The 13,150-nt window shown below is 34.0% G+C and overlaps 1 protein-coding gene across 1 annotated transcript; it reads right to left on the bottom strand.

Moving 5' to 3' along the window:
• Nucleotides 1-4,948: 4,948 nt before the first annotated feature.
• LOC145683328 (uncharacterized) lies at nucleotides 4,949-12,908 on the bottom strand. The gene is made up of 4 exons (XM_081754677.1): nucleotides 12,348-12,908; nucleotides 9,287-9,463; nucleotides 7,962-8,044; nucleotides 4,949-5,071 (listed from the first exon to the last, which is right to left on the bottom strand). Exons 1-4 carry the CDS (start codon nucleotides 12,669-12,671, stop codon nucleotides 5,008-5,010), a joined length of 648 nt encoding a protein of 215 aa, XP_081610803.1. The 5' UTR covers nucleotides 12,672-12,908; the 3' UTR covers nucleotides 4,949-5,007.
• Between the last annotated feature and the right edge of the window lie 242 nt (nucleotides 12,909-13,150).

The following is a 13,150-nucleotide window of genomic DNA, read 5'->3' as shown; positions in this document are numbered from 1 at the left end:
GGAGCTAAGAGCTGCTGACGTGAGAATCCGAAAGCACAAGTGGTATTTTATTCTAATTCAGTTATCAAAATCTGCATTATAAAGCAATATTCTCTTAACTAACGCAACTGTCATTGTTTCCCACTAACTAGTGTTGTTTCTATAAATAAAGCTTCTTGCGACTCACTAACAACACTATCATACAGAACGTGTGAAATACTGGAGTGTTGCTTTTAACTTTTTTTTTTTTTTTGCTTAACAATGTTTAGTCTATCCAACGTAATAGGAATACTAACGCAAATGTAAAATTAGAATATAATCAACAGTATTATTGCTAATATATTAAATACAATAAATCATCACAATTAATAGTTGCTATAATCGTTAGTTTGTTATGCTCTTCTTGAAGAAAATAGGAGAAAAAGAACAGGTGTCCTACTCTCATAACCGATTAATTTTGAGTCCATGGTAACTACATACCGCTATATAGACATTAGCTCTGTTCTGCTACAATTCAGTCTCATACCATAGAATATGATTAGGTCCTGAAGGAGATCTAAAACGCCTTAAATAAATATCCCGGACTAAGAGCCCCCATTTGAAACGATTTTTTAGGTTGTCCGGGGTAAAATACGTGACTACCATCATAAACCCGAACAATACCAACGAACCCGAGAAATCTCAGGTCGGAGATGTTTCAAAGAAAATTTATTTACCTCAGGTCTTCAAGGCTTAGAGAGAACAGAACATAACAGAACAAATGCAAATTATATTAATGATTATTTATTAAAATGAAATAAAAACAAACAAAATATTAAAAGAAAACGAAAAACAATAACTGACAATGGATAAGATGACGTAAAACAACACAACATTTTAAAAAGGATATAGCTCATTCTTTATAATTCAAAAGATCCTCTACAGCAATATGATTAGCAATATGTGTATGCCAAGTGGCACCTGTTCTAGTTTTTGTATCTTGAAATTTTGTAACTCATGGCTCTGAAAAATTTTACATTATTACTTGAGCCATGACAAGATTAATGTTGTCTAGGGGAAAGAATTTACAATTATAACAACTTTGTCAATAACAAAGTCAGAGACATATTTACCTCATATAAGGTGACGTCCCACGAGGATAAAACCTCTGCTGTTGGTAGTTGGAGAGTGTCTCCTCGAATTGTGTAAATTTTTGTTATATATTTTTCAGATAGGGTGTTGGCCGGAACATACAGTCACACAATGTTAATTGACATAATTGTAAGAAAAGGGGAATCGAATAGTATGATTAGGCGGAGTTTATGGTGATTCGTTTGACATGTTTATTTGTGATTGGTTATGAACTTGAGCATCAGAACTTGAGTAGGATGGCACAGCGGCGTAGAGATAGGAAGAATATCCGTTTTCCGGATTTCATTATTTTCCCTATTTTTCTTAATTTGACTATCCACTATCGATGAGGACAAAATCTCTGTGGTTGCTACAACAACATTTTCTGTACAATGCGTTTCCCGTAGGAAACCACAACCATCAAAATTTAACTTAGTGGTTTATGCATTTCCAGGATATCTGCCATCCTGTTATTCTTGGAGCGTTGAAAAACTGGAATTTCATTTTTCAATCAGAAGAATAATAAAATTGTAAATCCAAAACCAACCAAGAGAAAACATGTCTCTGTTATAAGAAAAATAATGATTCAGTTAATTTAAAATTATCTATAAATTATCCAAATCAAAAAATCCGGTAATTCTTTTTGTTAACAATTTTGCCTACATATTTAGGATCAATAATAATTTCATGTTCAAGAACATTTGTAGCAGTTAGTTTGTCTCCTGGTAGAAAGAAAACAATATTTAATTCGTCACAAAGTTCAAGTATACTTTCTTTTTCTTTCGGTGGTAAATGACCTAACTTTAATAGCTTGTGAAGTAATTTTTACGTTCAGTTAAACTTTCTGAATTTGACTTTTGTGGAACCCTGTCTTTTTCACACTGAATATTTAAAACATGGTTTTCTTCTAATTTCCCTAAGTCTATCGGATCTAAAATAATCTTTTCTACTGAAGAATTCACATTTAACACACTAGCTATACATTTATTTCCTTTCGCTACTGTCAAACAAGAAGAAAGAAAGACACCCGGCTTAATCTCTCGTTTTTCTACAATTCCAATTCCTGTGCTGTTTGTGGGAACAAAAACTAACTTCTCGCATCGAGCTGGAATACTATATGTCAACGGTAGTATAAGCTTATTGCAGCCCTTAGGGTCAAGTTTCTGGCAAGCATGTGTTGACAAGGGAGGAGGAGGGGGAGGATGGAATTCTAACAAACATTTTTTTTGTTTCAAAAAATCACGACCAAGAATATGTCTGCCTTCTGATAAGCATCCTTCCGAAATAACGTGAAATTTATGTGAGAATTCTACTCCTTTTATCACTAACTTTAGATAAATAGTAACTAGTTACCTAGTTTTAACATTGTTTAGTCCTCTCAATGTCACAGTTTGTGTTGTATCGATATTCTTTCTAAAACTGCATGGAAGTGCATGGATTTGCCCAAGAGTTAAGTCACTGCCTTTATCTAAGAGAAAAGTTGCATCAACATGCAATTGTTTAATGAATGCAGTAATAGTACCTTCTTCTTGATTTGTTACTATGCAACCCTTTGTGTTATTTGAGATGCAAACAGGTCGCTCATTTACATCCATTTGCGGTTTCCTTGACTATTACAACTTGAGCACATCTGACTACTGCAGGCTTTTACATCATTAAAATGTAGAGACCTTTGTTCTATATTGCAAAATCTCTCATTTCCACTAGTATTTACCCTACTAGCAACACGCAAACAATTGCTATAACCTTCCGTGCCTCTCGCGACGCTCTCAAAAAATTACAATTAACACCTCCTATGCCTCTCGCGGCGTTCTCAAGAAAACTAGAATTAAAACCTCCCCAGATAGCAGAAACAGCTTGCCACAAGCATGATATAAGCTTGTCGTGACAAGGATATAAGCTTGTCCCAAGCTTGTTACGACAAGTCTGTAAGCGTATATCAAGGCTGATTCAAGCGACGAAGTTGACAGGCGACAAGCATATTGTAGGCTTGTACTGCAAGATTGTTTCAAGCTTGTCAGTTCAAGCTTATTGCAAACTTGTTACATAAAGCATGCTATAGGCTGGTTACCTCAAGTTTATTTCAAACTTGGTACGTAATGCTTGCTCCAGGCTTGTTACCTCAAGTCTATTTGAAACTTGGGATATAATGCTTGCTACAGGCTTGTTACCTCAAGTTTATTTCAAACTTGGTACATAATGCTTGCTCCAGGCTTGTTACCTCAAGTCTATTTCAAACTTGGTACATAATGCTTGCTATAAGCTTGTCACCTCAAGCTTATTTCAAGCTGTCCACTTCAAGTTTAGCACATGCTTAATATGTCTCGTTTATTGCAAGCTTCTCAGTAAAGCTTGATACAAATTTATTTCTGCACGTGAGAAAATGATTCATCTGCTTGGCGACATGTATAATGTTCGATGTGTAGGTTAGTATAATGTTCAATGTGTAAGTTACATAAATGATGGTGTGTATTCTTTTGTCATCTGAGGGTGTTTGGATATTGCCATCACTTTATTGGCATTCTTTTAAATATATATAGGGGAAACCATACCATACTTACTATTAATAGTAAAGATAGTAGTAGGCTATGGTTTCTGCAATATCTTTAGAAGAATGCCAATAAAGTGGTGGCAATATCCAAACACCCTCAGATGGCAAAAGAACACACACCATCATTTATGTAACTTACACACTGAACATTATACTAACCTTCACATCAAACATTATACATGACGCCAACCAGATTAATCATTTTCTCACGTGCAGAAATAAATCTGTATCAAGATTGACACTACTGGACCTCACTTCAAACGTTATACAAAATGAAATCAACCTCATACAGACAACATTTCTGCAAAAATAAACGTAAAAGTGAGGACGAAAGAACTGTTAAACTTACATAAGCAATGTTCTGAAAAAGAATAGTTGTGTTCGGTCAAAATGAAAGCAAAATATGTATACTTTCACAATCTGTATTATGCTTCTTTCCTTCGTCCAATATGCGTCTTTGCAGCACGAGGTTCAGGTTTATTTCTGTTGAGTAACATTATTGAGATATCATGTTAAATTATAAATCCATGTCTCACACAACATTGGTGTTGAATATATACCCCATACTCCAGTGTATTGAGATTAGTATCTTATCTCAATATAGAAAGCAACACTTTTCCTGAGTTCCTTGGTGAATATACTATGCGACCTGGCAGATCAGCATCCAATTAGTTTACCATTAACCACAGCTTGATGTTGAAGTTGAGCGTCCCGTTTCAGCACGAAGCTTTATATGAGACACTGACCTGTAGAATCCGCAGTAATGCGTTCAGTGTTTGTAAGGTCTTCCACTGAGAATCAACCACGACCCTAGGCGCAGCAAAGACGTACACCACTATACAAACGTCAAGGGCTAAGCAAACTTTTAAATTATCAGATTTCAGGAAAGAAATATAAATTAAATCCTAGGACCACTGCTACACAGGGTGCGAAATACTGAGGATGGCTTTTCCCACACTTCAAAATTTTGGAAGAAAATTCATCCTCAATAATTTACTGGCGAGATATGGTGACACTGACACTGTCAGAAGTATACAAACTATTTACAGTAAATCTGTGCAGTTAGTGGACAACCTAGTGGTTAAGCATTATCCCTAACCTTACATAGTTCAATAATTTTGGATGTTCAATATATGAAATCTTCATTTCAAAACTTTCCAGTGCATTTTTTTTACTTATTTATCTACTCCTCTCTCTCCCCGATCATAACTGTTATTATTTCGCATCCTGCTGCTACATAATTGAAATAAATTATCATACATTCTACGCAATAACTGATATAAGGTTTCATGAAAACAATCAGCTTGTATTACAATGTTATTTATTGAACTTATATACATTTTTTGTATTATTTCTAACTTATTTCCTTAATTGGGTTCCTCAACTTCAACGGTGTCACCTCCCACTACAGGTTTTGAATTTCTTCGTTCTCTGCAAAATAACGATCATAAATACGTACTGAAAAAACATGTAATTGATTGCACAGTTGAAAGAAAACATTCATATTGTTTACCTTATAAATACCCTTTCATTAAAATACATTATTATTCTTTGAAGTAAGTGCCACACAAGGCAACAGAGTCTGGCACTCGTTTCTCAGATCTGGTAATCCATGGCTTGGAAGCACTCCAAATATGATCTCTATAGCATTACGGTAGACTTTTTATAGTGAATTAATATTCGAGCTCACCTATTCAGATGTTAGATTTGCAGTGTGACACTTCTTATTCAAAGTGTCTTGACTGTCAAATACAATATAATTCATTTTCCCATACTGAAAATTAATAAAGTAATTTTAAACACTACTATACACAAACATTACGCAAACACTATTTTGGTTCAGCGGAATCCCTTATATTCTACATTTTACGTTTTACAGCCTTATTCGATTAAATTTTGACGATCACTCATAAGAAACACTTGAAAGGAAAGAATCGCGTTTGTTACAATTACAACATACTCTCCCATAGTCTGATATTTAGTCGTCTCGGGATCGCACTGATATGTCTGGGTCATACAGGGTCAGGGATCTGACTACTTCGTGATCACGAGTCACGAAGTATGTGACCCGTTTCATCACTGGTACCACTGCATGGTATTTATTCACTTTACCTGTTTCAATGTTTTAGTGCCAGTAAATTTTCAGTAGAAGTTTTTTTCCTAGCTGAAAACGTGCATTGTTCTGTGAGAGCATCAATTGAGATAAATCCAGAAAATGGCATATTGACTCACTCGGTACTGTTGTATAAGTACGGCGTTACGAAAAACAAACGAAATGATCACTGATATAACAAATCACTGAGGGATGGAAGAACAAATATTTACTTATTTCTTTAATTTTCTCTCCATGCCTTGTATGAAATGCAATCTGACCTCACGATTCACAGGAAAGATAGGCCATAAGTGTGTGAACCTATGTACCTTGTATTCTTCACGGAGCAACACAAATGATAGATGATGACCTACAAGGCGTTATCCTGCGTAATGTACAACAGAACGCATGGGAAAGTGTAGTTCGCAATTTACAGGAAAAGCGTAAGAATTTACTAAAATAGGTACCGTGTACACGGACAACTTCGTACCATTTTGCAACGAATTTGGAACATACCTTAGAGGTTCAATGAAATATTTCTCTTGAAAAATATTTTTAAAAAAGTTACTGGTGACTAATACGTAAGGAGGTGTTGAGCAACAATTCTCTGGATTATTTGTGACAGTAAAACAAACGGATTTCAATCCTGAGCCTTACAGCGGAGGAATACATCTTTGCAACGTTTCATTCTTTCAAAACACAAGAATCACTGATAGGAAGACATGCATATTGCCTTCATCATACATATCAAATGAAGAAGGGATGACTCATTACCGTAACTGTAACACTAAGTTTATTTGACCCATATTCATGGAACGTCGTGTCGGAATCATTAGCGTCGTTTCACAATTCATTATAGAGAAGTAATAAATACTCCTGCGACCTATCGACCTAGTTCTTTATATCCCATCTTTGAAAGCAGAAACATTTCTCAGTGTACATGGCACAAAGCAGGCAAATCACTTCATTTACTTCAATCCAGTCAAATTCTGAATGCATTTTAAGACCTATGTCTCCCTATTTATTTTCCTGGTAATTTGTTGTTGAGTGTTTACGCATACGCATACTTTGGCGTGCTCCATCCTATTGAAATCTTTTTGTCTTTGGGGAAAAAAACTACTCTTACTTTTTGTTAAATTTATTTTTATTACTGCCACTGCTGAATGAAGTCTTTATCTTGTGGATAAAACATTAACCTTTGTTTCTTGTTCAATTTTGGAGTTGATTACTTCTTTTTCATACTGAATGAAGTCTTATCTTCCGGGAAACTCGGGAATGTCTTTGTAAGAGAGAAATGTGCATTTACTATTATTTTGTTTTTTAACAAAATTTTCTATCTGCTGAAATCTTTATCTTCTAGGAAAAAAAATGTTTCTTGATTAGTTTTAATGTTATTTTACTTCTTTTCTATCCCCTGAATGAAACCTTATCTTTTGAGAAGGAAAAAAAAACTACAATAAAATTCTGTATCTTAATTAATTATAGTGCTTTATTGCTTGTTTCTATACTAAACGAAATAATCTTATCGTCTGAAAGATTCTGCAATTGCATATTTCTCTATTACAATGGCATTGCAGAGTTTTCCAGAATGTAAGATGGTTTCATTTAGTATAGAAAAGAAGTAATTAACTCTAATCAATCAAGAAAGGGGGTGGTATTGTAGTTTTTCTCTCAAGAGATGAGTTCGTTCAGTAGATAGAAAAGATGTAAAATAACACTAAAATTAGTCAAGACAAAAAGAGGTTAGTTGCTTTCTGTTTTTCATGCAGCAGGTAGGAAATGTTTTTAGACGGCAAACATAACAGAAAGTGCCTATCTCTCTATTACTGTGACATCGCAGTTTTCAAAAAATGAAATTTCCTTCAGTATAGAAAAGAAGTAATCAACACCAAAATTAATCAAGGAATAAACGTTAGTCTTTAAAAAAATTCATTAGCAGATAGGAGTAATCAAAAAATAAAATTAAACTAACAGAGGTACTTTCTTCCAGAAGACAAGAAAATAAAAATGTAAACAGTAATGAATCTCGATTTTAGTTAAAATTTCCACCCTCCGAGGAAAGTAACAGGCAAGTTGCTAAATTATAAGGGATAATAAAATAATAAGTACATACAAGGTAAACATTTTATCTCATTTCACTAAGTTGCAGATCCCTAGCTTATTTAGTGATGGTAAGAACTTTCCGATCTCTCTCGTGATTGTAAGGAAAATAGGTAAAACTATACTTACCTACGCAGTAGTCTAGGCTTCGCCTGCTGCAGCCAAAGACCCAATACTTCCTTCACCGTTTCTTCTGTTGCGTCGGTGTACATCTTACGAACAGCAGCAGAAAAGAAAGATAGAATTTCAAGCAAAAACTAGCGATTTTTATTCTTTAAAAAAAAGTCATTTGAAATAAATTTCCCTCTTAAATAGCTTTACGGAATTATGGTATGGTTTGTAAACGTGGATATCTAGAGCTGAAACTAATTCCTATATTATTTTTCAAGTCACCTAAGCTAGGCCCCTATTTTGTGATTTTTATGTAAGGGTACTATAGAAAGTTATCTTTCACCACACGTTTGGTATATTATATAATGGTAAAGTTACATTTTTCTATACAAGTGTAACAAAACTTTCTTCCGGTGCCCTTAATGGCGATATGGTTTTGAGTCAACGTTTAAAGTCACCTTAAATAACACTACAAAAAAAAACATTAGGTTTTGGCTAACTTCGTTGTCACGAAAAATTGAAAGATGAAGACGACAGAAAGAAGAAAGTTTGACTATTCGCCGTCTTGAAAGCCTGCATTTTTTTTCTTTTTATACTGGAATTATGGTAACTTCGAAAGCTATATTCCTCTAGTGTTTTATCTGCGTTCTAGTGTAAGACAAAGAGCTCTGAAATTTTGCACCTTTAAAATATGGACAGGGACACAGTTTGGCATACTATGTAATACTACCAGACTAACAGTGTTGCCAACCCAACAAAGTTATATTCTTTCAAAGTTACATTCGTGTGGTAGACAGTATCAAATTTAAAGGTATACACGAAAAGTCTGGTGCAAAATTATACTTCACATAGTGATTCCTACACTGTACTTCAATTTAAATTCGTTGACACTATTGACTTTATTTAGCCCTGGAATCATTCCTACCTTGGAATTTTATTTGGTTTTAGGTTTTCCTTACACCTTACAAATTGTTTTTGAATGCTTTTTCAAGCAAAGATTTTTTAAATGTGTACTTTGCCAGTAAAGCTTTGTTTACAACATAGTGTGTTGGATCAGTTATTGAATTTCCTATATATTCTACACAGATTTTATATTCACCCAGTAAGGGTGAACACATTTACATATTATACTACTTGACAGTAAAAGCATCCTAAAATACTCAAAGCATACTTTATTCATGAAGAATTACTTCTGATTGCTTGGGACATACTAATATGAGAACACACGTCCAGTACGAGAGAAGTAAGACTTAGTAATTAGCAAACTGGAATTTTGTATGGTTACTAGCATAAATAAATAAATGAAGTTAAATATTTCAGTTCAACTTTTCAAATCAACTTACTGTGGATCTTTTTGGACATTTGGGTGGACCCAAAGGTGTGGTTTTTTGCTTCATGATCCTTGGTTTCCTGCCAGAGTAGGAGAATTCCATTGCGAGCTTGTCGCACAAAGTTCTTCTTATTGCATTGTGAGAGAAACCTTTTAAATCCTTACCACCAATTGACAGTAATACTTTTACCTGAAAAAAAGGAAATTATTTAGATCTAATGCATGCTGAAGTCGAAAAGAAAAACAATATATATAAGGGTCCGTATTGTTATGTTTTTCTACCAGTGGAAAAAAACGAAGCATGAATGAAACTAGATTCATTTTTAAATACCGTAATGTGAAGTGTGAAAAAAAAAAAGGGCGTGGAGTTCTGAGTTTCATGGAAGGCCGTATCAAATGGGCTACGTGACTAACAAAAACTGTTTGCCTGGGATTTATTTGGTAACTTTCAGCTTTATATCGGAATTGCGGTTATTTAAAAGGACCATTGTCCGTTTGAATTAGAAAAAATACTATATATATATATATATATATATATATATATATATATATATGTGTGTGTGTGTGTGTGTGTGTGTGTGTGTGCGTGTATGTATATGGAAATTACATACACTTCCAAAAGTAACAAGAAAGAGTGGGTTAATCAGTGCTGCCAACAAGTAGTCTCAGAAAATAGCTAAATGACGCACAGACACTGGCTAAAAATGGCTCAACTTACCTTAAATTATAGGTAACAAAATTTAGGAACAAAGAAAGTAAAAATTTGGTACTTTTTGTCTACTAGTTTACAAAGGTGTTCTAATATTATTTATCTTTTGATATCCTCAAATCAAACAGTTTCACAATATAATTTGTTCCTTCATTGACTAGAAGTAATAAAATCTCATTAATTATTTTCAACTTCAAATGCTGGGTATGTCTTGATAACACTATTGATCTATCACAAAAATATGTACATACACATGCACGCATCTTAACAAGAAAAACCCAACCCAAACTAAAAATACACTAGAAACTAATCAAACAACTGACTATGGAGAAACCAGATTCAGGAATCCCAATTTACCGTGACGGATAGGTGAGACTGATAAAAGATATCTAATCTACTGTGACAATGTAAGTGCTGTTGTCAACAGAAGAAATAGAAAAATACCAAGATAAACTACTTTTTTTTAGGTTTTTCATATGTTCTAAAAAAATTGACTGCAAAAGATTTAATTGCCGCCTAAATGACTATATTAGCAAGTATGAATGGCACGTTGACCAAAATTCAGCGGCGGCTGGTACTATATGTTGCATGGTTGTGCAACCGGATATTTTTTTAATACTAAAACTATTTTTAAGTATTAATGTAGTGTATCAGTAAAAAATAAACCTCTGCTCTTGAGCGCAAAAACAGTATTGATTCATTTCTGAAAAAAGTAAATTAAAAAACGGAAAGAAAGAGAGAGATTTACATTTCCGGTGGCAGCGAACGTTGCCACTGGAAGCAGTAACATCGAGCAAATGGCAGTAAGCTCCTATCTGTTAACATGGGGAAGTGGATTTATTCTTGCATCACTCCTAGCTTACCGTATAGCTTTCTTGCGGTTGCCTTTCTTCCGCAACTGGTCAACTTCTGTAATAGTTACAAATTCCTCCGCTTAGCAGCGCTTGACTCAATTAATAGGGTGAGGGAGATACAGACGCTTGGAAAAAAGAAGTTATTCACAAAACAAACTCGCAAAGAACAAATATAAGTCTGGTGGTAGCAGGGACGAATCCAAGCTGAAAGTTTGGGGGGCGGTCGTTCGAAGACAATAGATTTTATTTAACATTTATAATACAAAAGTGAAAATTCTTGGGATAAGATTTATTTAAAAAAAAACCTATTCTGGGGGGAAGGATCGATCGAGTCTCGAAGAAGAAAATGTCTTACTACTGGTCTAATTCCTAGCTCTGTGTCTTTCGTGCACATAATTCCGTGTTCGATTTCCGGCGGATAGCATAAATTAATATCAAATCATTCACTTCCAATACTCATCTGTCTTCTTTAGCCTAATTTGCTGGAATGTTAAACTATTTTTTTTTCATTTTCGAAAGAAAACATCTTAGATTACATGTTTCTTTACAGACAAAAATACGTGGTTTCTGAAAATGGACTTTTTGTGCCGTATATTTATACAAAGAAATGCTAACAAAATGCATACTGTCGGAGGAATTTGTATTACGAAAATTATTTAATTATATAATCTATGCATTATTTTAGAATGGAAGGTCTTTCTTCGATCTTTTGGGCTTCAAATTTTCTATGACTTTATTGAAATCTGAAATGCTGCTCGCCAAGTTTTCTGAATAGAAAGCATCGCCAAGTTTCTGGACCCTAAAGAAAATATAACGGAAAATATTTGCGGTAGCGATGCTTTCTATTCAGAGAAACTTGGCGAGCAGCATTTCAGATTTCAATAAAGTCATAGAAAATTTGAAGCCCAAAAGATCGAAGAAAGATCTTCCATTCTAAAATAATGCATAGATTATATAATTAAATAATTTTGTTTAACTGCGTGCATGCAATTTTCTTGCTTTTTTTTCTTCTTTTCGGATTAACGCCATCATTCATGGCTTACAGCACATACTATATATTCGATTTATCTCGTGTTCAATAACATGAGTGTAGAGGTTTTGTATATAAATAGTGTATAAACGTACATTGATAGTGGTTGTTTGAAAAACGGAAATAGCTTATATATTAAATCAATATTAGAGAAACAATTTAATCAATAATATATAAATAGAGCTTAAAAGACTTTTCTCTTCATATTTCCTGAATATTTTTTGGGGGAGGGGAACACTTGCGCGTACCTACATACCTTTGATATTGCAACATTGGAACCGGTGCTTGTACAGACTACGAGCCGCTACTGCCAAAATTATAGTCCATAGCTAATGCACATGATAATGGCTAAATTGGCAAAAAAGGAGTTGATGCTAACATCTAGTCAAAAAAGAGATGTTCCAAAAAGACGTAAATTAAAAGATATAACAAAGATTTGAAACCTGCTTCATAACTTGTACAGTTTTGATAGGACACTTACATATTTCTTTCCGAAGTTAGGATCTTCAAGATTTCTCTCAAATGTTTGAAAATCATCCAACGTTCGCAGAGGCAGAAGGCCAAGAAGTTCGGATTCTTCGTTTATGGACTCTGCTTTCACACTCACATCATTACTTAGAAGTGTGTCGACTTTCTTCTCGATGGAAGATACTCTTTCACTAAGGTCAGCTAAAGTAGATTGCATTTGGCCAAATACCATTCTGATATCTGCAATAAATTTTAGGAAATATTGTTTTGAAGGTGTTAATATAACTTGAAAATATACTATTTCACAAATCATTGAAACAATAAAATGTACATTCATGTCCAAAATGATTGTCGCATATCTATAACTGTCTTCTTGTAAGAATATAATTTGATAATGATTTTACAGGATACTTTTAATACCGATACTATGTGTATAATCGAGAAATGTATATTTGTAGAAAATTTCATAGGGAAAGAATTATAAGCACGTAAATTAGAATGAGTAAAACAAATGGACAAGAAAGTTTTATTTTCGTTTTATTATTCTTATTTACTGCTTGCTCTTTTGACATGAAATTTGCCACATACATGTCATTGCCGATTATACACATACCAACATTATAAGAAATACAGGGCGAATTCGTTATCAAATTTTATTCCTAAAACAAGATATTTATAGACATGCGACAATAATTTTGGACATGAGTGTACGTTTGTGGTGGACAAACACCGTGTGCGTGGGTTTTCTCAGGGTTCTATCGTTTCCCTCCACTTTCTTCACTCCATCATTTAATTCATTCTCATCATCACCGTCTC

This window comes from Thermobia domestica, chromosome 4 (assembly GCF_964235325.1).
Source record: "Thermobia domestica chromosome 4, izTheDome1.hap1.1, whole genome shotgun sequence".
Lineage (NCBI taxonomy): Eukaryota > Metazoa > Arthropoda > Insecta > Zygentoma > Lepismatidae > Thermobia > Thermobia domestica.
This window is presented reverse-complemented; position numbering and strand designations above follow the sequence as displayed.

What these genes read in the sequence shown, in the direction of transcription:
- LOC145683328 (XM_081754677.1), bottom strand. Translation starts at nt 12,671, where the DNA reads ATGAATGTACATTTTATTGTTTCAATGATTTGTGAAATAGTATATTTT. An exon ending in CTAACTTCGGAAAGAAATAT is followed by an intron (nt 9,464 to 12,347) that starts GTAAGTGTCCTA and finishes CCTTTTTTTCAG; the next exon opens with GTAAAAGTATTACTGTCAAT. An exon ending in AAGCCTAGACTACTGCGTAG is followed by an intron (nt 5,072 to 7,961) that starts GTAAGTATAGTT and finishes GTTATTTTGCAG; the next exon opens with AGAACGAAGAAATTCAAAAC.